At 38.9% G+C, this 21,896-nt stretch overlaps 2 protein-coding genes across 6 annotated transcripts in view; one reads left to right on the top strand and one right to left on the bottom strand.

Annotated features, from left to right (window-relative positions):
- The window catches only part of igf2bp3 (insulin-like growth factor 2 mRNA binding protein 3), a 117,838-nt gene extending 109,534 nt beyond the window's left edge, over positions 1 to 8,304 (top strand). For all 5 annotated transcript variants that reach the window (XM_048558670.2, XM_048558659.1, XM_048558698.1 and 2 more), the window contains 4 exons: positions 2,248 to 2,322; positions 3,304 to 3,435; positions 3,919 to 4,032; positions 5,836 to 8,304. In XM_048558670.2, coding sequence (XP_048414627.1) covers positions 2,248 to 2,322; positions 3,304 to 3,435; positions 3,919 to 4,032; positions 5,836 to 5,931 — 417 coding nt within the window. In that variant the 3' untranslated portion in view covers positions 5,932 to 8,304. The remainder of the gene's footprint in view (positions 1 to 2,247; positions 2,323 to 3,303; positions 3,436 to 3,918; positions 4,033 to 5,835) is intronic.
- malsu1 (mitochondrial assembly of ribosomal large subunit 1) lies at positions 839 to 20,971 on the bottom strand. The gene is made up of 4 exons (XM_048558713.2): positions 20,673 to 20,971; positions 16,303 to 16,484; positions 10,635 to 10,716; positions 839 to 9,747 (listed from the first exon to the last, which is right to left on the bottom strand). The coding sequence occupies exons 1-4, from the start codon at positions 20,860 to 20,862 to the stop codon at positions 9,566 to 9,568; spliced, it is 636 nt and encodes a 211-aa protein (XP_048414670.1). The 5' UTR covers positions 20,863 to 20,971; the 3' UTR covers positions 839 to 9,565.
- Between the last annotated feature and the right edge of the window lie 925 nt (positions 20,972 to 21,896).

Raw genomic sequence — 21,896 nt, 5'->3', positions numbered from 1 at the left:
TATTTATTCCAGAACCCCCACCCCATCCCCCTCTCTGATGCAGGGTCTAGGCCCGAAACGTCAGCTTTTGTGCTCCTGAGATGCTGCTGGGCCTGCTGTGTTCATCCAGCCTCTCATTTCATTATCTTGCAATACTTTGGAAATGCTTTCATAATATTTTCACTACCTTACTGCTTAATTTGATATACACATGTTCATTTATGTTTGATAGTCTACCCACTGACTTTTTAAAATAATCTCCAAATGTTACCTTGCTCCTTCACTTATCTAGTCCTTAATTTTTATTTGGCCTCCACGTAAGTGGTGTTAAGCTATATTGAATTTACGAGTTTAGTTTGTGGACTGTTTTGTGTCCTTGAGGCATTCCTGGTTTACTTCACTCCTCCACTGATTGTTCAACTATCTGTAACTGTGGCTTTGAAATCTTGAATTCCACCTCTCAACTTTTCTACTTATTTCTTTTTAAGTTACTAATTAAGATCTTCGATTTAAGTATTTAGTCACTGGTCCCCAATATCTCTTTACATTTCTTGGTATGAAACTTTATTTGAAAATTGCTCCTGTAAAGCACCTTAGGATGCTTTACTACATTTAAAGATGTTGAGAGCAAGTTGTCAGCAGTTTGGAAGTTGAAATATTGCTGGATAACTTTTTTAAAAATAGAGATGCTTTATTCCGACCCTGTTTTTGAGCTTTTGCTGTAATTTACTACATGCACAGAGATATATCTGTATGATGAGAATGAGTAACTAATCAATGACTTTAGTGACTCAATTATAAAAAGAATTGAACAAGTTTAATCAAATAACTCATTCCACATTAAATGTAACATGTCTATCAATGTGGAACAAATGAATAGATTCCAGCAAATAAAATTACGTGTTCTACGGTGATTAGTACAAGCCTTGATCAACATAATGGGCTGTTTTTAAAAGCTGTTTTTCAGGCCAAAATACACTTCCAAGTCAGCTTTCCAAACTTCGTGGTCAGTACTTATTCATGCCATAAACGGCAGCATAGCTGTCAAAAACTTTGAGTTCTGTTTTATCTTATCATGTGCTTCTTTCCTCTGCCAATAGGGAATAGACTGAAAAGTTGAAGTTGCCAGGTTGGCTTTGTCCACGGTTTGTGGACAAGATGCACTGGGACAGTCTTTAACTGTCAGGTATTCTACCACTTGTGCAGTTATGCTGGAACAATTTTAGCTAGGCATGCGGCTAGTTCTGGAGCACCGGTCTTCAGTATTGGAATGTTGTCAGGAACCATTGGCTGAAAGGTAATGGATACTGCCAAACCAATGTGATTGTTCTAAACAAATGGTTCCAGGCAGATGGATCGTCCACCTTAGTACTGGCAAAAGTTTTTTTTGCACTGTGGCTGGTTATCCTGTCCCATCATTCAAGGTGAAGTTATTTGTAGAATTTTTTTTCTCCTAATTATATAATTGTCCACCACCAATCATGACTGGTTGTGATAGGACTGTAAATCTTAAAACTGATCCATTGGTTGTGGAATTATTTAGCTCTTGCCAATTGCATGCAAGCAGTTTGGTTGTTTCTAGTGTCTGAGTTGATGCTTATCGGTATGCCCAGTTTCTTTCTTTCCGTGATTAGATACAACTGACTTACTTGCTCGGCCATTTCTGAGGGCACTTAAGTGTCATGCCTCATTGCTGTGGGTCTGGAGTCATAGACTCCAGGTTTATACGCAGGTCAGACCAGGCAAGGATGGTAGATTTCCTTCCCTAAAGGACATTAATAAACCAGAATGATGCAATTGGAAATGGTTATTTGGTCTTCATTGGGTTAGATTTTTAATGCAGATCGTTGAGTTCAAATTTCACTCTCTGCCACTGAAGCATGCTAGTCTGGATGTATGAATTTTGTTGCTCCAGTGACATTACTGTATTACCACTGTCAGTCCTATGACTGCAGCTTGGTGTCACTGGTAAATCCCAGAATGTTGGTGATACCGGATTCAGTAATGGCAGTGTTATTGAACATCCATTTCTCAGATTCTATTGTCAGTGATTATTGTTTAACGCTTAAGGTGGTAGAAACATTCACACCTCATAGCCCAAGTCCATGTTATCCACATAGACTCTATTGTGGAGGAAGAAAAATTAGTGGGGTAACTAACATGAAGAATTGAGGTGAGAGAATAAAGAAGTAACTTTTTGGTTGGTTTGGCTGTGTGTGTTTATCATTTAATTTAAAGGTGTTATTGGGATCTGTAAATGTTTTGCAGATTGCTCCTGCAGAGAGTCCAGATGCTAAACAGCGAATGGTGATCATCACAGGGCAGCCTGAAGCTCAGTTTAAGGTGATTTTTTTTCTCTGAAATTCAAAGTTTGCTCTGCAAACATATAAATCAGTGCCAAGAAGGATCCCTTTTTGTTTTGCATCAAGTTGTCTCCTGAATTGTATCTAATTTCAAGTCAGTTTCAAACTTTCTGATCCATATATTATGCATGAAATAAATATTAATATAAAGCTAGTATTAATTAGTGTTGGTATGAGATTCTAGCATGCCTGGCAGTTTCAAAAAAAACTTATCGTTTTGGAATGTTCAAGCTTTCACTGTACAGCTTGAAACAACAACTGTAGGTGTTAGCTAATCTGAGCCCTCCAGCGTTCTGTAATATTGTGATATTTGTAATGTTAGTAATTCAAACTTGGTCTCATGTGAATTTAATGGAGTTGTGCTGTGGTAACTAGCTTGAATAAAAGCAAACCACTGTAGATGCTAGAAATCTTGAGAGACACAGAATGCTAGAGAAAGTAATCTGGTTTAGCAGCATGCATGGAGGGAGAAACAGTTAATTTTGAGTCTGGTTCGACTCTTCAGAACAGCAGAATGTGTCTTGAAGAAGCCATACTGGACTCTGGTAAATCTGTTTTTCACTTTCCACAGATGCTACCAGACCTGATGAGCTTCTCCAGCAATTGTCTGTTTTATAACAAAGAGCTGATCAGTACTGTAGTTTGTGACTTCATACAGTTGTACTAAACTCTCAGTAAATTATGTTGCGTTCATAATGTCCAAAACAATAGGCTATTAATAACTTGCTTTTTCAATTTTCAAAAAACAATTTTGTGGGATTTCTGTCCTTGATGGCGTATGCATGTACCCTTTTCAAAATTTACAATGTGCTGACTGGATTAAATTTTCCATCAATGATTATTTTGATTAATGTATCTTTACATTTTAAAGTACTGCAACAACTTTTTAAATGTCAAATGGAAATTGAAGCCCAATTTCTAAAAGGGAATGGTTATAGTTGGAAAATGTTTCATCTTTCAGGCTCAAGGAAGAATCTATAATAAACTGAAAGAGGAAAACTTCTTTGGACCCAAAGAAGAAGTTAAGTTAGAGACCCATATCAAAGTGCCATCCCATGCTGCTGGTAGAGTAATTGGGAAAGGAGGCAAAACAGTGAGTACCAGATGTAATGGCATCTGTAATTTGGCTTGTGGAGTAAATCTACTTTTTCACCTTCTGCAGTCTGAGATATAAGTAAGAACATGTCAGTTATCTGCCCTATGTGCAAACTTTATATGTCGTTCTGTAATTTAGTTAAGTCTTGCATGCTTTATCTGCAGATTTTGGCATCATACCTTTCAAATTCCAATGCTTTTGTCAAATGATTAATTTTGAATATGTTCTCAGTCTCTAATGTTTTACTTTTTTTAGCAAAGCCTCTGCAGTTTATTTTCCTCAATGTAGTGTTGGAATAATTGTTCTGTGGGTATTTGGTCAGTTTAATCTCCGAAGATGGAAATTGCATTGTTCTCCACTCACCTGGAAATTGTTCTGCTGAATTCTAAAAATGTGCAATTGTTTTTGTTGGTGTCACTTTTGGGATTCTTAGTGTTGGACCTTTTTATTTAAAACGTTTCAACATGTGTTTTTTAAAAGGTAAATGAACTACAAAACCTGACGAGTGCAGAGGTGGTAGTACCTCGTGATCAAACGCCAGATGAAAATGATCAGGTTATTGTGAAAATAACTGGTCACTTCTTTGCAAGTCAGGTAATGCCTTTACTAGCCTCAACTTGCACTTTGTTATAGATTAATGACTTAAATGTTTCTGATAACCATTATCGTTGAGTAGAAATCTTTCAATTTCCTGTGTACAGAGAAAGTGGTGTCTGTGTGTGTCTCGCTTCCTGTTTTATGGTGGATGTCTCTACAGGAAAAGTTGAAATGTGTTGTGGCATGATGTTTTTACCAGTTTATTTCTAATGCCACCTGGAGAAGTTTGGTCCAGTCTGATACTCCTACTCAAGTATTTAAGCTACTCTGGTGGCAGGGGGCTTATTCTGAAGTGTGAATGGGGGGGGGAAAGAGATCAATCACAAGCAGTTTATATTGTTGAGAAGTTACTGATAATTTGGTGATTATTGCTTGAATTGTTACTGAAGGTCAGGCAAAGAGGATTAAAATTGCAAAATTTGCTGTTTTGAAAAAATCTTGAATAAAAGTTTTTAAATGCCATCCTTACTTCTGATTTTTGATCTTGTAGGTATTTCAGACTACTTTTGAGTTCATTGACTGTCCAGCATCAGCATGCTCGATGGGTAGCATTCTTAGCTCTGAGTTAGATGTGGGAAGTTGGACTAATCTGTCCTGTCAGTGGGAAATTATGAATTATTTACTGTACTGTTGGAGGTTTAGATTTAAAAAGAGGTGGTGAGTTAAAAAACGGGAGTAGCCGTTTAGCCTGATGAGCCTGTTCAAACAGATCATAGATGGTCATCATCCATTTATATTCCAACAGCAAGCATGCACGTCAAAACTTAGGTGTTACATAATGGGGGGGTTTAACGTTGTCCTTAATGCCACTGCAGAATTTTTTTTAATACATTTCCTTCTTTTGGGGTATGGAATTTCAAGGATGGATCATCTACCGAGTGAAGATGTTCTTTGGTCTTTGTCTTAAATCACAGGTCCTATATTCTGGAACCAGTTCTAGACTTAAAAGTCAGGGAAAATATCCATATCTATCCTGTCATACCCTGTATCAATTTTTAAAAATGTTTTAAATGGATCATCTCTCATTCTTAACATCAGCCCCTCTGCTGTAATCCCTTTGCCACGAAGGCCAAATATACCTTTGTCTTCCTGATTGATTGTCTGTTGGCCTTGTTAGCAAGTTTCTAGTGCCTTTTGGAGAAGGACACCCAAATAAATTTAAACAGCAATATTTTCCAATGTCTCACCATTTAGTAAGTACTGCACCTTTTTTGCTTATTTTTTTCTACCAAATGGATAATGCCCCAATTTTTTCACATTAATTTCTATCTGCCACTTTCTACCTCATTTTTAACCTGTCCACGCACCCCAGAAACCACCTTGCATCATCCTTACCAATGTATGTTTTTACCTCTGACTCTTGTAGCCGGTTCTTGAGGGGTTATAATTTGACAAGAGTCATATTTGATTAAATGTTAAGTTGAGGAAATTGTGTCAGTGGAGGATGACACTAATTGGACATTGTCACAGATTCAGTATAGATAGGATTGGCTAACTTGCCCTATTTCGCAGTAAATTTGCAACCTTTGTTTTAATATGACTTGAATTTTTTTATGCTCCAAAATGTGAATTTATTGGTTATGTGGAGAAGGTGCCAGAGACTTTGTTACAATATTTATATATTTTTACACATCAGTTTACAGATCTTTAACTGTTTCTTTCATTTTCACTATTTCCCTTGTGAGCTGGGAGATTACATGACTTGCATGTTCCATTTTGATTAAATGAGGCTTGAATGCAATGTAAATTAATTTTTGTAAGAATATTCATGAATCTAACTGACATCTCTTCAAAATGTAGCTTGCTCAGCGAAAAATTCAAGAAATTTTATCCCAAGTAAGAAGACAACAACAGAAAACAGCACAGAGTGGACAGCCCCAACCACGAAGAAAGTAAAAGGTTCAGGATCTGCAATCTACCACAGAGACAGATGCCAGACCAAAGAGAGAGTGAGAGACACTGTGTAATCAGGGCAGTTAAACCTGTCACTGATTTTAAAAAAGTAAATGTTCCATCTTCCCAGTCACCTTTTATTGAGGACTAGGCAACCTATGAACTCTGTCTTTGTGCGAATGTATTCTTTAGGCGTTCAAAAAAACCTTGTGAAACCCAGCTTTAAATAAGGCCTTTTCACTTCCCTTCTTTTGTTCGAATTCAAATCTTTACATTGCCTTGTTAGCTTTCCCAAAATTCTTAGACCTGTTGGGTTTAACGAAGCTTTCTCTTCTGATTTTTCACTGGTTACAAAAAGGCATTGCTCTTATAGTTCAAATCATCATTATAAAACCCTTGAGATTTTTTTGGGGGAGGGACTAGGGGAGTTGGCAAGATTGAGGCATCTGTCCCAACATGCAAAATGGCTTTTTTAAATTGGGTTGTTTTACAAAGATTACTAGAACACTGCCATTGGAACCTAAGGGAAGTGTTGAATGGTATTGGCCAAGGCATGAATTGATTATGCATTTTACTAAACTACCTCAGGCATTTAGTACCTCAATTGTTCCTTTTTTCTGCTTATTTTGTATACTTTATAAAAGTAATAGTCAAGCATTTTATTTTTTTAAAAAAAAAAGTAAAATTTGATCAGCTAAAAGCCAGGAGCACTACAAAGAAAAATATCAATGTAAATGTGTTGCTTCTAGCTGCTGGCTGATGGGAGTATTCAATAAATGATACTTACCTCAGTTTTCCTGAGGTCCACAACACCATCACTTGATCAAAATTCTGTGAATGTTTGAGACGCCGAATGATGCCAATATATACTAATAGCAGCAATGCCATTTTTTTTCTTTTTAAGATATGATGAAAATGTTTATTTCCTATTTTTGATTGATGGTACTTTTGGGAACAAAACAAGGAAGTGATGGCAAGAGGCTGGGGTAGGGGAAAGAGACTGCAAAATGGAGTAGCTTTTAGTATAACTGGGTATTTTAAATGCATGGACCCTTGGTGCCTTTGACCATCACTGCATCTTGATGCATAATAACACAGTCTATTTGGACTTGGCCATTTTGTTCAGAGCAAGCTTCATCTGCAGTTACTGGTAGAGTTATTAGATCTGTCTGGGTACACTGGCAGTCTTTGCTAGAGTGGACTCTGAATTTATTGAACCACATGTGTGATCATAATTGAGAGAAAAGTCAATGCTGCTTGCTCATTCTAAAGTTGTTGAAAATAAGAGAGTTTACATATGCAGCTACTGTAGTGGGCTACACTAAGCCATGGGGGGAGGCTGTTAGTTTCAACCCTTTCTTTCCTCTGAGCTTCAGTCGAAATGCAGCAGAGTTTGTGCACATCTACAGATAACCGGTACAGCAATAAATGCGTTAATGGCCAAATTGACAGCCACAAAATAGTTTTGATTCCCCCTCCCTCTCCCACCAAATGTAGTCTGACTAGAATAAGCTAAAGCAACTAATTTGTGGTAAAGTTGAAAATGCTCCAGTCAACTTCCTGAGTGCACCCAATTTCCAGCTACCTCAGTGCTTTAAATGAAGGCAGTGCACGTTTAGTGCATAGACACTGCTGTGTGTGGTCTGAGCAGAGCCATGCTATTACCTCTGAACCTTTTGTGATTTTTCTTGTGCATGAGATGATCATTATCATCATGCTGCACTGAAATAGAGGGGCACAACTTGGCAAAACCATTTACTTCATCAATTTTTGATCTACCTCTTAGATACATTTGAATTAGAGGCATTTCTGCATAGGATAGGTTGATATTTTCCCAAAGATCATTTTTTGTACAGATTAGACAATTAAAAATGGTCTGGTGTGTTTTTGCCTACATATATTCATTACTAATCAAAAACTCTCAAAGCTTATGTTATAGCTTTAGCAAAATGGATTAATTCTCATTCTTTTGGCAGAGTGACTTCTCCATGTAGTGTTAGAAATGTTTTCTTACATTGATAAAATAACTGAATTACAGAAGGTCATTTAATAACTTAAATAAATTGATGTGAGGCTGAAAGGTCAGAGCCCACTTTTTGTTGCAAGTAACATTGATAGATTGATTTACCTTGGTTTTTGGTTTAATTGCTGCATTTACACTTCCTGATCTGCTGCTGTATCATTTAATTTTCTGGACTATATAACAAGATTGGTAATTTGGAAATATTGGCATTTAGTTGAAGGTAGTTCTGTAAAAGAAGTGAAACCAGCAAAAAAAAACTTTGCTCACTTCTGTTTCTTTCATCTAAATACTGTGCCCCAATGCAGCCCCATTTGTCAAATGCCTCTGTTTGAAATAAAATAATTTAGCTCCTATGCGATTATGTATGTTTTCAAGGTATTAAGCAGACTTGTATTTTGTGCCAAGTAGAAGGATAATGGATGATTCCACTCCTGTGGTTTGCAATTGTGTACAACACATGGAAACATTTCACAAAATTCCTTGTACAAGGCTCTGATAATGAATATACATACAAGAGGCACACATTCAGTTGTCACTTCATTCCAGCTCAATGTGAAAGATCAAATTTCAAAATTCTGAAAATCTTATTTCTAAGACACACCAGTTTTCAACGAACTTCCCTATACTTCCTTTTGAAGTGTCACTTTCAAGACCATATTTAGTCCTGCAAAAAAAATCCAGATTTTCTGTTTTTGTACAATGTAAAATCTTAACTCCATTCCATTTAAAGGAGAACTGGCTCATGCATGCTTTCAATTTTAAGCAACAACATAGACTAAAATTTCAATGGTTCAGTAAATTAATTTTTTTTCCTCACACAGGATAGAGGGACCTCCAGTATGTTCCCTCTAGTTAATCAGAGCAGGTCCACGGCATGTCATCCAGCACTAACCTTCAGTATCTTACAGCTGCTATTCAGATGGTACTCTAAGTTTTAGACCACTGAATTCCTATTCACAATTTATCTGTAGGAGCCAAAAACCTTATTCTCATATTGATGTGGCAATACATGTCTTTTAATCTGCCTACGTTTCTTTTCCAATACCATCACTGCCTGTGTCAAATCCATTTTTTTTTTGCAATGTTAGATAAGTGTCTGACATGCTGTCCCACTGCTGAAATATTGTACGTATCAAAGTTCATGTTAAAAGGACAAACATTTAGCCTTTTATTTGTAACAGAAGCTTCAGCTCATTTTGCTATAATTCAGTGTTATATACATTACTGTCTAACTTCAAAGGTTCAAACGTGGCATATGCATTTCAGTTTCTGGTATACAATAAACCTTCTGACCCTGAGCCTGCCAAGCATTGGCTCTTTCGTAAATACATTCAACACTGGATAATTTTGTAAAGCATATCTAACTAAAATGCTGCTGCACTGATTTAGTTTATAAAATTTTGCATACTATCAACTTCTGTAAACAAATGCATGATCCAAATGTGAAGTGGTACAACTGTCCAGCTTGTGTGTAGTTTCTACAAGCTGGACTTCATTTCTGTGTCTTGCGCCACTCTGTCCAATCCTCTTGCCTCAAACTCATTTCCACTGCTTGTTATTATAGAGGAGTTCGAATGAATTCACACAAACACTGGTTCAATGGTGTGAATCCCTTCAAGACAATCTTCTGAAGTCACTGTTTTCATCTATGTCTGTTGGTCCATATATAAAATCTCTGGGTAGTGTTTCTGGAGGTATCATATTAAATTGATCATCATAGGAATGCAAAGTCCAAAGCTTCTCCAGTTCGTAGACTTCCCTGGTTTCAGATAGCATGAAATGTACTACTATGTTACCTTGGGAGGGAAGAAACAAAATCATTTTACAGTTACATCAAAAACATGCCCACCTAAAATCAGGTTTATATTTTCCTCAATGGATAAAAATATAGTTTGGATCCAGTCATGTTTTCCAGAATTTATAAATGTTGTTCTCTGAAATTCAAGTCTAAAACTGAAGTTGGTATCGTTAGTATTTTATATGTTTTAATACACTGTCCAAATTTGGACAGTCCCAGTGAACTACCTGGGAAGAACAAATAGATAAGAGGGATTAACTCTGGGGGATTCACTTGTCTGACTAAGTATCACATGGTGTTGATAACATTTTATGCACAAAATTTGGAGTGAAACCAAATAGGTAATTCATTTTGTTTTATAAACTGCAACTGATCATACGGAATCCCTTCAGCACAGAATTGTTGCAGTTACTGCCAGGTACTAAATATGCTTTGATCCTTTAGCAGTCATGGATCACTTTCCATTCCTTACAGGAAGATAAAAGTACTGCTTCTTGTCTAGACAAAAGCACTGTTCTACAAATTCTGCTCTATTTAGATATCAGCATCCAAATTAAATACATTGAATACTTGCAGCATTTATTTTTAATCGATACAGATCATGCAGTACCTGTGGAAAGAAACTCTCTCTGACCAGACTAACACTGCAATTTTGCTTGCTGCCTGAACAATGAGGGCAACAGTGGCTTCCAGAAACCATACTGCCACGTATTTCCAGTCACCCCCTAGCTCACAGCATGTTGGATCAACCTTTTGCTGGAACTAAAGAGCTGAAACATTACAGGTCACACCCTTAGAGTGAATTAGAATTTTTTTTAATCAGACTTCCAACATCTGCAGTACTTATGCCCATGTTAAAACGTTTACAGATTTTATGGAACTCACCAAAATCTATGCACTTCCAATCATCTGTATCTTTCCCTTCAATGTGGACGTGAATGTTCTGCTGTCTCTTTAAGTGTTTATACTGCAGGATAAAACATTACTGAACTTTAACCAGTACTGTAAATTTCACAGGCTTTAGCATAGCCAAGGTGATTAGATTTTTTAAAAACAAGTTTTTGCTAAATTCTGTCAAGCAGTTTGGGCAAACTTGTACATGAGAAAAAAATGCTGACCTAAACTGACCACTTCAAAACAATCAGGCTATGTGAATGTGTCGGAATATTTCTTGCATTTTAATTTTTTTATTTGTGCCCTTTGCCTCCCCTCAGAATTAAGGGAATTAATGGCCAAGTAGTATTATTGCTAGAATATTAATCCAAAAAAAACCCCAAGTAGTTGGTAGAATTTAAATTCAAGAAATATCTAGAATTAGAGTTTGACTGTGAAATCACCGTCAATTGCTTTTTTAAAAAAAAACTCATCCTGTTTCCTGATAGGCTTTCCAGGAAGGAAATCTGCCATCCTTGCCTCTCCTGATGTGACTCCACATCAATAGCCCTATGACCTGGCCTAGTAAAGCACTGCAGTAGCAATTGTTCCAAAAAAATGAAACCAGACAGCCTGCCTGTCATTGATCTTGAAAATTTACAATGGCCAAGTAGCATTGAGCCCTGCAGTAGCAGTCCTCACTAATAGGTGGGGGCTAGTGTCAAAATTGGGACAGCTGTCTCACAGGCTGGTCAAGAATCAGCCTTGCATTGTAGAGTCACAATCAAATCATATACCTTACAGATAGGGTGTCAGGCATTGACATCACCGTACCTGGATACATCTTATCCTGCTGGCAAGATGGCCCAGAGGAGGTGGTAGCATTAATGGAAGTGATGTGGGAGACAACTGACTGAACCCATGAATTGCCCTAGGAATTATGACTCTATGCTGAAGAACACTTGGAGGAAGCACTGAAGGTGTCAAGAGTGTAAAAGATACTTTAGCAGGGGGATTTCGGTGTCAACTGCCAAAGCGTGAGTCAGTAGTAGCACCACATTCTCAGTCAGGTCATTAGAAGGACACTTAGATTAGACTCTTGTCTGCAGCAGGTGGTGAATGAAAAACCTACTTGACCTCATCCTCAGTGCTCTGCTGCAATTGCAGGTGACCATACCAGTATTGACAGCAGCACAGTTCTTGTGGAGATGAAGTATATCACCACACCCATGTCACGTTGTGTGACACAATCACTATGATAAATGGAATAGGCTTCAAATAGATTCAACAACTAAAGACCAGGCCATTGGAGCATTAGCTGCAGAACTGCACTCGCAAGACAATCTGCAACTTCACTGCCTGGCATATCGTCAAGCCAGGCTTACCTAAAAGGTGTCTAAGTGAAGCTACAAAATATAACTGCTTGTACACTAAACATTGTGTGATGGATCTAAGCAATTCTACAGTCAGATCAAAGCTCTGAAGTGCTACCACATCAAGTTACGAATAGCAGCAGACAATGAAACAACTCACTGGAGGTCAGCGAGTTTTGAGAAGATTTGTAGCTCAGGTTGAAGTTCTGGATGTGAGTTTGCTCGCTGAGCTGGAAGGTTAGTTTTCAGACGTTTCGTCACCATTCTAGGTAACATCATCAGTGAGCCTCCGGAAAAGTGCTGGTGTTATGTCCCGCTTTCTATTTATCTGATTAGGTTTCCTTGGGTTGGTGATGTCATTTCCTGTTCTTTTTCTCAGGGGATGGTAGATTGGCTTGGAGCCAATGTGTTTGTTGATGGAATTCCGGTTGGAATGCTATGCTTCTAGGAATTCTCATGCATGTCTCTGTTTGGCTTGTCCTAGGATGGATGTGTTGTCCCAATCAAAGTGGTGTCCTTCCTTATCTGTATGTAAGGATACGAGTGATAGTGGGTCATGTCGTTTTGTGGCTAGTTGATGTTCATGTATCCTGGTGGCTAGCTTCCTGCCAGTTTGTCCAATGTAGTGTTTGTCACAGTTCTTGCAAGATATTTTGTAGATGACGTTCGTTTTATTTGTTGTCTGTATAGGGTCTTTTCAGTTCATTAGCTGCTGTTTTAGTGTGTTGGTGGGTTTGTGGGCTACCCTGATGCCAAGGGGTCCGAGTAGTCTGGCAGTCATTTCGGAAATGTCTTTGATGTAGGGGAGAGTGGTTATGTTTTCTGAGCCCGTTTTGGCTGTTTGTTGCTGAGAAGTCGGCGGACTGTGTTCATAGGGTACCCATTCTTTTTGAATACGCTGTATAGGTGATTTTCCTCTGCTCTGTGTAGTTCCTCTGTGCTGCAGTGTGTGGTGGCTCGTTGGAATAATGTTCTAATGCAGCTTCGTTTGTGGGTGTTGGGATGGTTGCTCCTGTAGTTCAGTATTTGGTCCGTATGTGTTGTTTTCCTGTAGACGCTGGTTTGAAGTTCCCCATTGGCTGTTCGCTCTACTGTGACATCTAGGAATGGCAGTTTGTTGTTGTTTTCCTCCTCTTTTGTGAATGTTATGCCAGTAACGGTATTATTGATGGTCTTGAAGGTTTCCTCTAATTTGTTTTGTTTAGTGATGACAAAGGTGTCATCCACATAGCGCACCCAAAGTTTGGGTTGGATGATTGGCAGAGCTGTTTGTTCGAGTCTCTGCATTACTGCCTCTGCTAAGAACCCTGATATCAGAGATCCCATGGGTGTACCGTTGGTTTGTCTGTAGGTTTTGTTATTGAAAGTGGAGTGGGTGGTGAGGCATAGGTCCACTAGCTTGATGATGTTGTCCTTGCTGATGAGGTTGGTGGTGTCTGGTGTATGTGTCTTCTGTTCTTCTAATAGTGTCGTCAGTGTTTCTTTTGGCCAGGTTGATGTTGATGTAGCGGAGGCAGTAATGCAGAGACGCGAACAAACAGCTCTGCCAATCATCCAACCCAACTTTGGGTCCGCTACATGGATGACACCTTTGTCATCACTAAACAAAACAAAATAGAGGAAACATTCAAAGACCATCAATAACATTCACAAAAGAGGAGGAAAACAACAACAAACTGCCATTCCTAGATGTCACAGTAGAGCGAACAGCCAATGGGGAACTTCAAACCAGCATCTACAGGAAAACAACACACACGGACCAAATACTGAACTACAGGAGCAGCCATCCCAACACCCACAAACGAAGCTGCATTAGAACATTATTCCAACGAGCCACCACACACTGCAGCACAGAGGAACTACACAGAGCAGAGGAAAATCACCTATACAGCGTATTCAAAAAGAATGGGTACCCTATGAACACAGTCCGCCGACTTCTCAGCAACAAACAGCCAAAATGGGCTCAGAAAACATAACCACTCTCCCCTACATCAAAGACATTTCCGAAATGACTGCCAGACTACTCGGACCCCTTGGCATCAGGGTAGCCCACAAACCCACCAACACACTAAAACAGCAGCTAATGAACTGAAAAGACCCTATACAGACAACAAATAAAACGAACGTCATCTACAAAATATCTTGCAAGAACTGTGACAAACACTACATTGGACAAACAGGCAGAAAGCTAGCCACCAGGATACATGAACATCAACTAGCCACAAAACGACATGACCCACTATCACTCGTATCCTTACATACAGATAAGGAAGGACACCACTTTGATTGGGACAACACATCCATCCTAGGACAAGCCAAACAGAGACATGCACGAGAATTCCTAGAAGCATGGCATTCCAACCGGAACTCCATTAACAACCACATTGATTTGGAGCCAATCTACCATCCCCTGAGAAAAAGAACAGGAAATGACATCACCACCCCAAGGAAACCTAACCAGATAAATAGAAAGCGGGACATAACACCAGCGCTTCATCGGAGGCTCACTGATGATGTTACCTAGAATGGTAACGAAACGTCTGAAAACTAACCTTCCAGCTCAGCGAGCAAACTCACATCACTGGAGGTTCCACAAATATCCATATCTGCAAATAACAGGAGAGCCCAGCATTTTGGTGCTAAAGGTAAGGTTGAAGCATTCACAACAATATTTGGCCAGAAGAGTGTAGTGAATGATCTGTGTCTGCCTCCTCCAGAGGACCCATCATTACAGGTGCCTGTCTTAAGTCAATTTGAATGATTCCACAAAATAAAAATAGTTGAAGGCATTAGATATTGGAAAGGCTGTGAGACCTGACAACATTCTGGTAATAGTACTGAAGACTTGTGTTCCAGAATTTGCCACAACCTTGGCCGAGCTGTTCCAGTAGAGCTACAACACTAGCATTTATTGGGCATTTACTAAGGGCAACTATTTCCCAACCTTGGGCTGATTTTTCCCAAGTGCACATAATTTGTTATTCACCAACCTAAGTCTCACTTAGGTACAGTCTCCTGACTTTGGCTTCATATTCTAAAGCCTGGGGGTTCTTGTTTCAATGTCTGCATAATACTAGAATATTGGGTATATGCCCATTCTAAGTTTTATAAACTTAGATGCAAGTATTTCACAAGTTATTCCTGGAAAATACTAGCTCTTGGAATTTAATAAGGAGCCTGTACAAACTTTGTTGAAAGACATTCCTTTAGTGTATTATTCTTTTGTTGCAGTCCAGCTGCAGAAAACTGTTTTTTATAATGGATCTATTTACAGTTCTTGATTATTTCATTGTTCAATTATTTTGCAATTTGAAGCTACCTATTTCAGTTCCCTGTTACAAACCAGCAATTTGGTTGAGGTGAAGAAAGAACAAAAAGCTAAAGCCGATCCAGAGATATGTCTAAAGCTGCTTCAAAAATAACAACTTTGCAAGTTTCCTCAATTTAGCCGAAAGTAAACAAGCAATCTTCCTGCTCTTTTTTTTTTTAAAATTTGAACATTCAAATTATCCAAAAGTTTACCTCAGTGGCCTCTTCCTTCAAATGTGCCTGTTCATTAAACCAAGTTGGGAGAAAATGGGATTTAAATCGATACAATCAAATTTATTCAGAACAATTTTACTTTTCACTAGCTGCTGGGTCCTGAGGAATATTTTATTTCAAAGAACTTAGTGTCATAAAGCATTAATCCTCTCTTCTGCATTCAACTATTGCAAAGTTCTATAATCTTGTCCCAAGCTGTCATAAGTTTGATTATATAGGTTTTTCCATTTTTAATATTTTTACAACTTTACTAAACAGTCAACCAACACAGGCTCAGGAGCTTTGTTTTTCTGATTTCCATAACTTAGTAACGTGAGCAAGATAAAACTCAATTATACAGCACTGCATCTCTAAACTACATTTTAATTTACAGTTAAAATCACAATAGTAAAGTGATGTTTGAAAGATCATATGTATATTATTATTCTGACATACACTTTACAGTTTTGATCATTCATATTTATTCTATACCTGGCATTCCAATGAGACACCTTGTTATACAACAGTACATTAATGTTTATGATGCATTTTCTGCAAATGAAGTGTCATCTGCAACATCAAAGCTTTTTAAAAGCCAAATCTAAGTTAATGGCCATGAAGAAATTGGTTCAGTTTTACCTTTTGTAGGTCCAGTGCAATAAGTTGATTCTTGCAGAAAGTGAGCTTTCATTGATTTATCTTGCAAATCAAAATAAGTTTATGATGTGGGTATGAGATGTTAGATACTAATAAACCAAATAGCAACAATTCACACTATCACTTACTGCTTTAATTGCATACTGTGCCATAGCTTGTAGATGTCTTGTAGAAGTTCCACTCACAATGATAAAATAATCAGTGTACTTTAGCTCCTTGGGCAGTTTAATGACACAAAGGTCCTTTGCATTCTCTTGACGTAACAAAGCTACCAAAACATCGATGTTAAAAACTGGCTGATGAATAAAGCCTAATAGAAAGAAAGCACAGTGCGTGAGTTTAGGTTCACTTTCCTGGAAATAGTAATTAAAAACAGCTTGGTCTGCTTTGCTTTCACAACTTTCTTTGTTTTTGAGCAAGTAAACTGAACTACAATTGAAAGCTGCATTTAAGGCCCACACTATCAAACACCCCAGGGCTAGGTCACACTGAAAAGTCAGAGTAGCATCCCCTTGACCAGACAAGACCAAAAGGAGGCATGATTCTGTCCTGAAATGGTAATATTCGGCTCAGGTTTCATTCCTTGCAACGTGTTTCAACTCCGTACAGAGCACCAAGCCAAATGGGACATTGGTTGGTGCTGTGATACATCACTATGTAAGCATCTCTGTCAAGGTGGATCCCTCTTGGTACATAGCCATGCTGTCAACGCTGCTGTGTGATATTGTATTATGATCCTCTTTACTAGCTCACTGAGGTGCAATGTGGTTACTATGCTGCATCTCCATTCACAAAAGTCTAGACCTGAAACATCAGTTTTCCTGCTCCTCTGCTGCTTGGCCTGCTGTGTTCATCTAGCTCTGCACCTTGTTATCTCAGATTCTCCAGCATCTGCAGTTCCTACTATTTTTGTAGTACATTATACTCTTAAAATATAAACTAAACATCCCTTTCAATCCATTACTGTTTCTTTACACCTTTCAATTCTTATCAACCCCATGCTACATGCAACCTTTAGATCTGTTTCTGTATCAAAGGCTACCCCTGAATAAGTGTTAATAGTGTAACCTACCCAGAACAGTGCCAACTGCTGTCATGTTTCCATAACTCACTCAAAACTATGCAAAGCTCATAATATTAATTAGTCCTTAGGAACCATCTCTTGGAACCTGAATAGGTTGCAGGACATCAAACAGTTTCCTCCATTAGCATGTCCCTACAGCCTGTGGCTGTCTCTCTTTGAAGTTTCTCTTTGAAACTTCCTTATACACTCCCTATTTCTAACTTATGTTAGTACAAGAGGGCAGTCCTAAATAAAAGTATTTATACTTTTTAAATACACATTAAAATAGGGCCACGATCCCCTTTAAGACTTTTACTATCAAAACTGCTTCCATGAAATTGTGTGAATGGATGTGTAAGAACTGTCAAGACTGACAATAGTAAATAAAATCCCACAACCCAGCTGCCAGAGATCAGTTTAATAACCTCTATACTTTTATTTAGTACATGTATAATTATTTAGTTATAAAAGTATTTAATTATTCTCACTTATTTAGATCATATAGGTTTAGTATTTTTACTAACTCTAAAGACAAAGGGGCTACCCACCTCTTAATTATGCAAACTCAGACTGGACAGCATTTAGCAAGTGCTTAAACTATTTCCTGCTTCTCCAATGACAGATGTCAGACCAACTTGTATACAACAGATACATTAAAATTTTAGCACAATGGTGTTACATAATTGTATGAAAAAACTGTATAAAAAGAGGCTACTGTAAAACAACTTTGGATTCCATTGCCACCTTGAACTATGCTACTGTGGATGTTCAATAAAGAGGCTATTTTTGCCATTCACCAATCTTAGTCATTAGTGTACATGATTCCACAGCCACTGAATCCCTGTGCTATTGAAGTGGCATGAGATACCAGTTTCAAGCAAACATTATTCCACAGGAAAAAATTATCAGCTAAAATCAGCAAGACTGCTGACTATGAAGATGGAGCAAAGGCAAACCATCTCCAATTCCAAGCTTGCAATGACAGACTGCTTTCTTCCACATGTAATTCATTGTCCATCTCAGACTTTGTTGCTTAAAATTCTAACATGCTCACTGTTACCAGATGTGATTCATTCAATGTCTCCTGTCTAATGTTCCCACTCCAGTCTCTGGGAAAGTCAACTCATCTAAAATACAAACTACTTTCATCGAGTCCTGTTCATCCTCATTGTCTTCCAAGCCCACAGCACGTTAAAAATTTCTCATCCTTGTGTTCTAATTCCTTCATGTCCTTACTGTCTGTAAATTCCTTGACTTATGATCCTCCTAGAACTCAACATAGAAAATTGGAACACAAGTCAGCCATTAGGCCCTTCAAGCCTGCTCGGTCTACCATTCAACTGAACATGGATTATCATCCAACTCAGTACCCTTTGATCCCTTTAGCTATACAGCACAAAAGCAGACCCTTCAGCTCATCATGTTTATGCTGACCAGTAAACACCAAATTACAACAATCTCACTTACTTGCAATTGGTCCATTGCCACTATGCTCTGGCATTTTAAATACTCATCCAGATGCTATTTAAATGTTGAGAGAATACCTCCCTCCATCGCCCTCTCAGGCAGCGTCTTCCATACTTCTACTACCCTCTGGGTGAAAAAAAATGTTTCCTCTGATCCCCTCCAAACTACTTACTCCTCATCTTAAACTTGTGCCCTGTGGTCTTAGACAGGTTTGCCATGAGGAAAAGATTCTCACCACCTACCCTATGCCTCTCAATTTTGTACACCTCAATCAGATTCCCACTAGTCCCCAACCGCCTCTGCTCCTCCTCCTCCTCCTCCTCTCCCAGCCTATCCAAGCTAAATCCATACATAACTCCTTGAAAAACATAGATAACAAAGCGTGGAGCTGGATGAACACAGCAGGCCAAGCAGCATCTTAGGAGCACAAATGCTGACATTTTGGGGCTAGACCCTTTGTCAGAAAAAATTCAGTGAAGAAATTCCTGCTCATCTCAGTCCTAAGTGGCGTACAGTATCTTTATAGACTGTGAGCCCTGGTTCTGGGCCCCCCTGTTACCCATACACTCTATCTAGTCCTGTCAGAACTTCTTTCATCTGTGGGCACTTGCCCATTCCACTCCCTTTGCCCTACCACTTAAGAGTTGCAGCCACTAGGATGTTGAACTCTGGAAATCACACTCTCAGCCTCTCCATCTTTATGATGCTTCTTAAATCATACCCTTTTGACACAACTTTTCAATCACCTTTTCTAATGTGTTCTTTGATAGCACCGATTTGATTTTTGGCTAATTAAGCTTGTACGATGCTTTACTGAATTGAAGATATTTACACAAGTTGCTATCCTCTTGTCAATTTTCTCACTATGCTTCCCTTTTTGTCTCACGCTTATATCCCTCATTCCCTTTAACCAACTGTTTTATGCTTGAGCATTTTCATAGTCAAAACCATTTGCCAATTATTTCAATTTTCTTCATTTCCCTCTTGTGGTTTCTTTACAAACTATCCTTTTGTAAACAAACATTTTATTTTACACATAAAACTGTTCATGTTAACTCCAAAAAAAACTGTACATGTTGCAATATACCAAAAGGACAAAACAATTTCAATGATAATTCAAATTTAAGTCATACAAGAAGCTCTGCGGTATTACGTGTTATAGCAGTATCGAACTGTTTTGAACCTAAAAGATTTATTTTGTATTTTCCAGTTAGCTGGTTCTATCACAGGCAACTAATGAGCTTACCTTTTAGGATTTTTTTAAAACAAGGAACTCGGATACATTGAACATTCACAATTTAACAGCATCTATTAAAACAAACATTACGGCACCCTTTCACATCTGACTCTCAAATCTGAATTTAAACAGTTTGAAAGATTTAGAGGAAAGATTTAAAAAGGAACCTAAGAAGCAACTTTTTCATACAGAGGATGGGCGTGTATAACCTAAATGCCAATGGAAATAAGAGGAAATTACTGTCCGTACTGTAACCTGCACTGAAAGCAAAAATTTGGGGGATCACTCTTACAGACTCAAAACGTTAGCTTGCTGTCTCTCCACGAATGCTGCCTAACTGGCTGTGATTTCCAGCATTTTTTTGTTTCCTACCAGAGGAAATGGTGGAGGCAGGTACAATTACAACATTTAAGAGGCATCTGGATGGGTATATGAATAGGAAGGTTTCGGAGGGATACAGGCCAAATGGTGGCAAATGGCACTGGATCGATTTAGGAAATCTGGTCGGCATGAAGGAGTTGGATCGAAGCGTCGGTCCGTTTCCGCGCTGTGCACCGCTACGACAGTTTGAGCTTAGCGTGCGCACCCGCCTAAGAACGATCTAGTAAGCGATCGAACAACTAGCAGCCGTCCGTGTGCTCGCCTGTACTCTCGATACAAGCTCCTGTAACCGTGTTATAATACTCGTTAATAATGACGATATGCTTGGTAACTATGCAGTTTTGTTTTACCGGGCTCCACAGTCGCGCCGCTCTGCCAGAGCCGGCTGGTGCTGCAGCTTCTCCGAGCGTCTCGCGCCAACTGAGCCCGGGGATCTGGGTGAAGCAGCGCGCGCTGTCCCAGCTGTCGAGCTGCCTGCAGCCCACCCCGTGCAACACAACGACCAAATGCAGCCAGACTCGGGATGATCATCGTCAGCATCACCCAGCAACCTCTCACATAATCTTTAACGCCAATATTAGACCCAACGCTGCAGCCCCGCAGGAAATGTATCGCAGCTGACAGGAAACACCCGAACGTGCCTGCCGGAAATTCAATCCGACTGGTAAACATCGGGAGCAACGGTGGTTCCGACGCGAATTGTTAATTGTTGATTAAAATGACTGCCACCATTGCCATCAGAGATTTGCAAGTGCAAAATGTGGAGTAAGTTGTAAAACCCAAATGACGGGAGTTTATTTAAGAACAACGTACATAAAGCACGCATTTTCAAGAAAATTTACGGAAATTAGGTACCATTAGCGGGTTTCATATTGTATTAACCCATTCCGAAACAGAAACTCATGTTGGCAGTGGTGAGCCGGAATCTTCTGGAACACAACTGAGCGTTACGAAAGCAATTAAAAGTTAACCACATTGTCGTTAATCTGGAATCATCCATCCCTGGCTGGTGATTATGGCAAAAAGTTCTATTAACATATGTGAAAATCATATCATACCCTTTTGATTTTAATTATTTTGTCAGTGTCAAATTTGTCATTGTTCGTTTGGTTGTACATACTAACCACGTGGATCGACCCGTGGGAGCTTTCCTATTTAGAAATGTAATGTGCCTCAATACAAGGACTGTTTGTTTGAATAATTACATTTGTAAGGATAGTGTGCAAGTGTGATTTGCTGCAGTTCTGCACATTGATAGCTATTGTAAATAGATTTTTAATTTAGAATGTATCACCGCAGTGGTGTCAGACAAATCCAATGTAGGAAACAGCAAAGAGGATTTAAAACTGTAATCTGCTGCTTTGCAATACTGGGTGAGTCAGAAAGGCTGTGTTATTTCCAGTCCCTGGTGCTGTAAATGAAAGGCCACTATGATGCCACCCAAAGGTTGCAGGAACAGCAACTCATATTCCACTTGGGAACCCTGCAGCCCAATGGTATCAATGTGGACTTCACCAGCTTCAAAATCTCCCCTTCCCCCACCGCATCTCAAAACCAGCCCAGCTTGTCCCCGC

This window comes from Stegostoma tigrinum, chromosome 2 (assembly GCF_030684315.1).
Source record: "Stegostoma tigrinum isolate sSteTig4 chromosome 2, sSteTig4.hap1, whole genome shotgun sequence".
NCBI lineage: Eukaryota > Metazoa > Chordata > Chondrichthyes > Orectolobiformes > Stegostomatidae > Stegostoma > Stegostoma tigrinum.
The sequence above is the reverse complement of the archived record's forward strand: the minus strand, read 5'-3'. Positions and strand labels throughout refer to the sequence as shown.

Coding starts and splice junctions, on each gene's coding strand:
- malsu1 (XM_048558713.2), bottom strand. CDS start 20,862: ATGCTGACGATGATCATCCCGAGTCTGGCTGCATTTGGTCGTTGTGTT. Junction 16,485..20,672: donor CGGCGCGACTGTGGAGCCCG/GTAAAACAAAAC, acceptor TCTTTCTATTAG/GCTTTATTCATCAGCCAGTT. Junction 9,748..10,634: donor TTGGAAGTGCATAGATTTTG/GTGAGTTCCATA, acceptor TTCCCTCCCAAG/GTAACATAGTAGTACATTTC.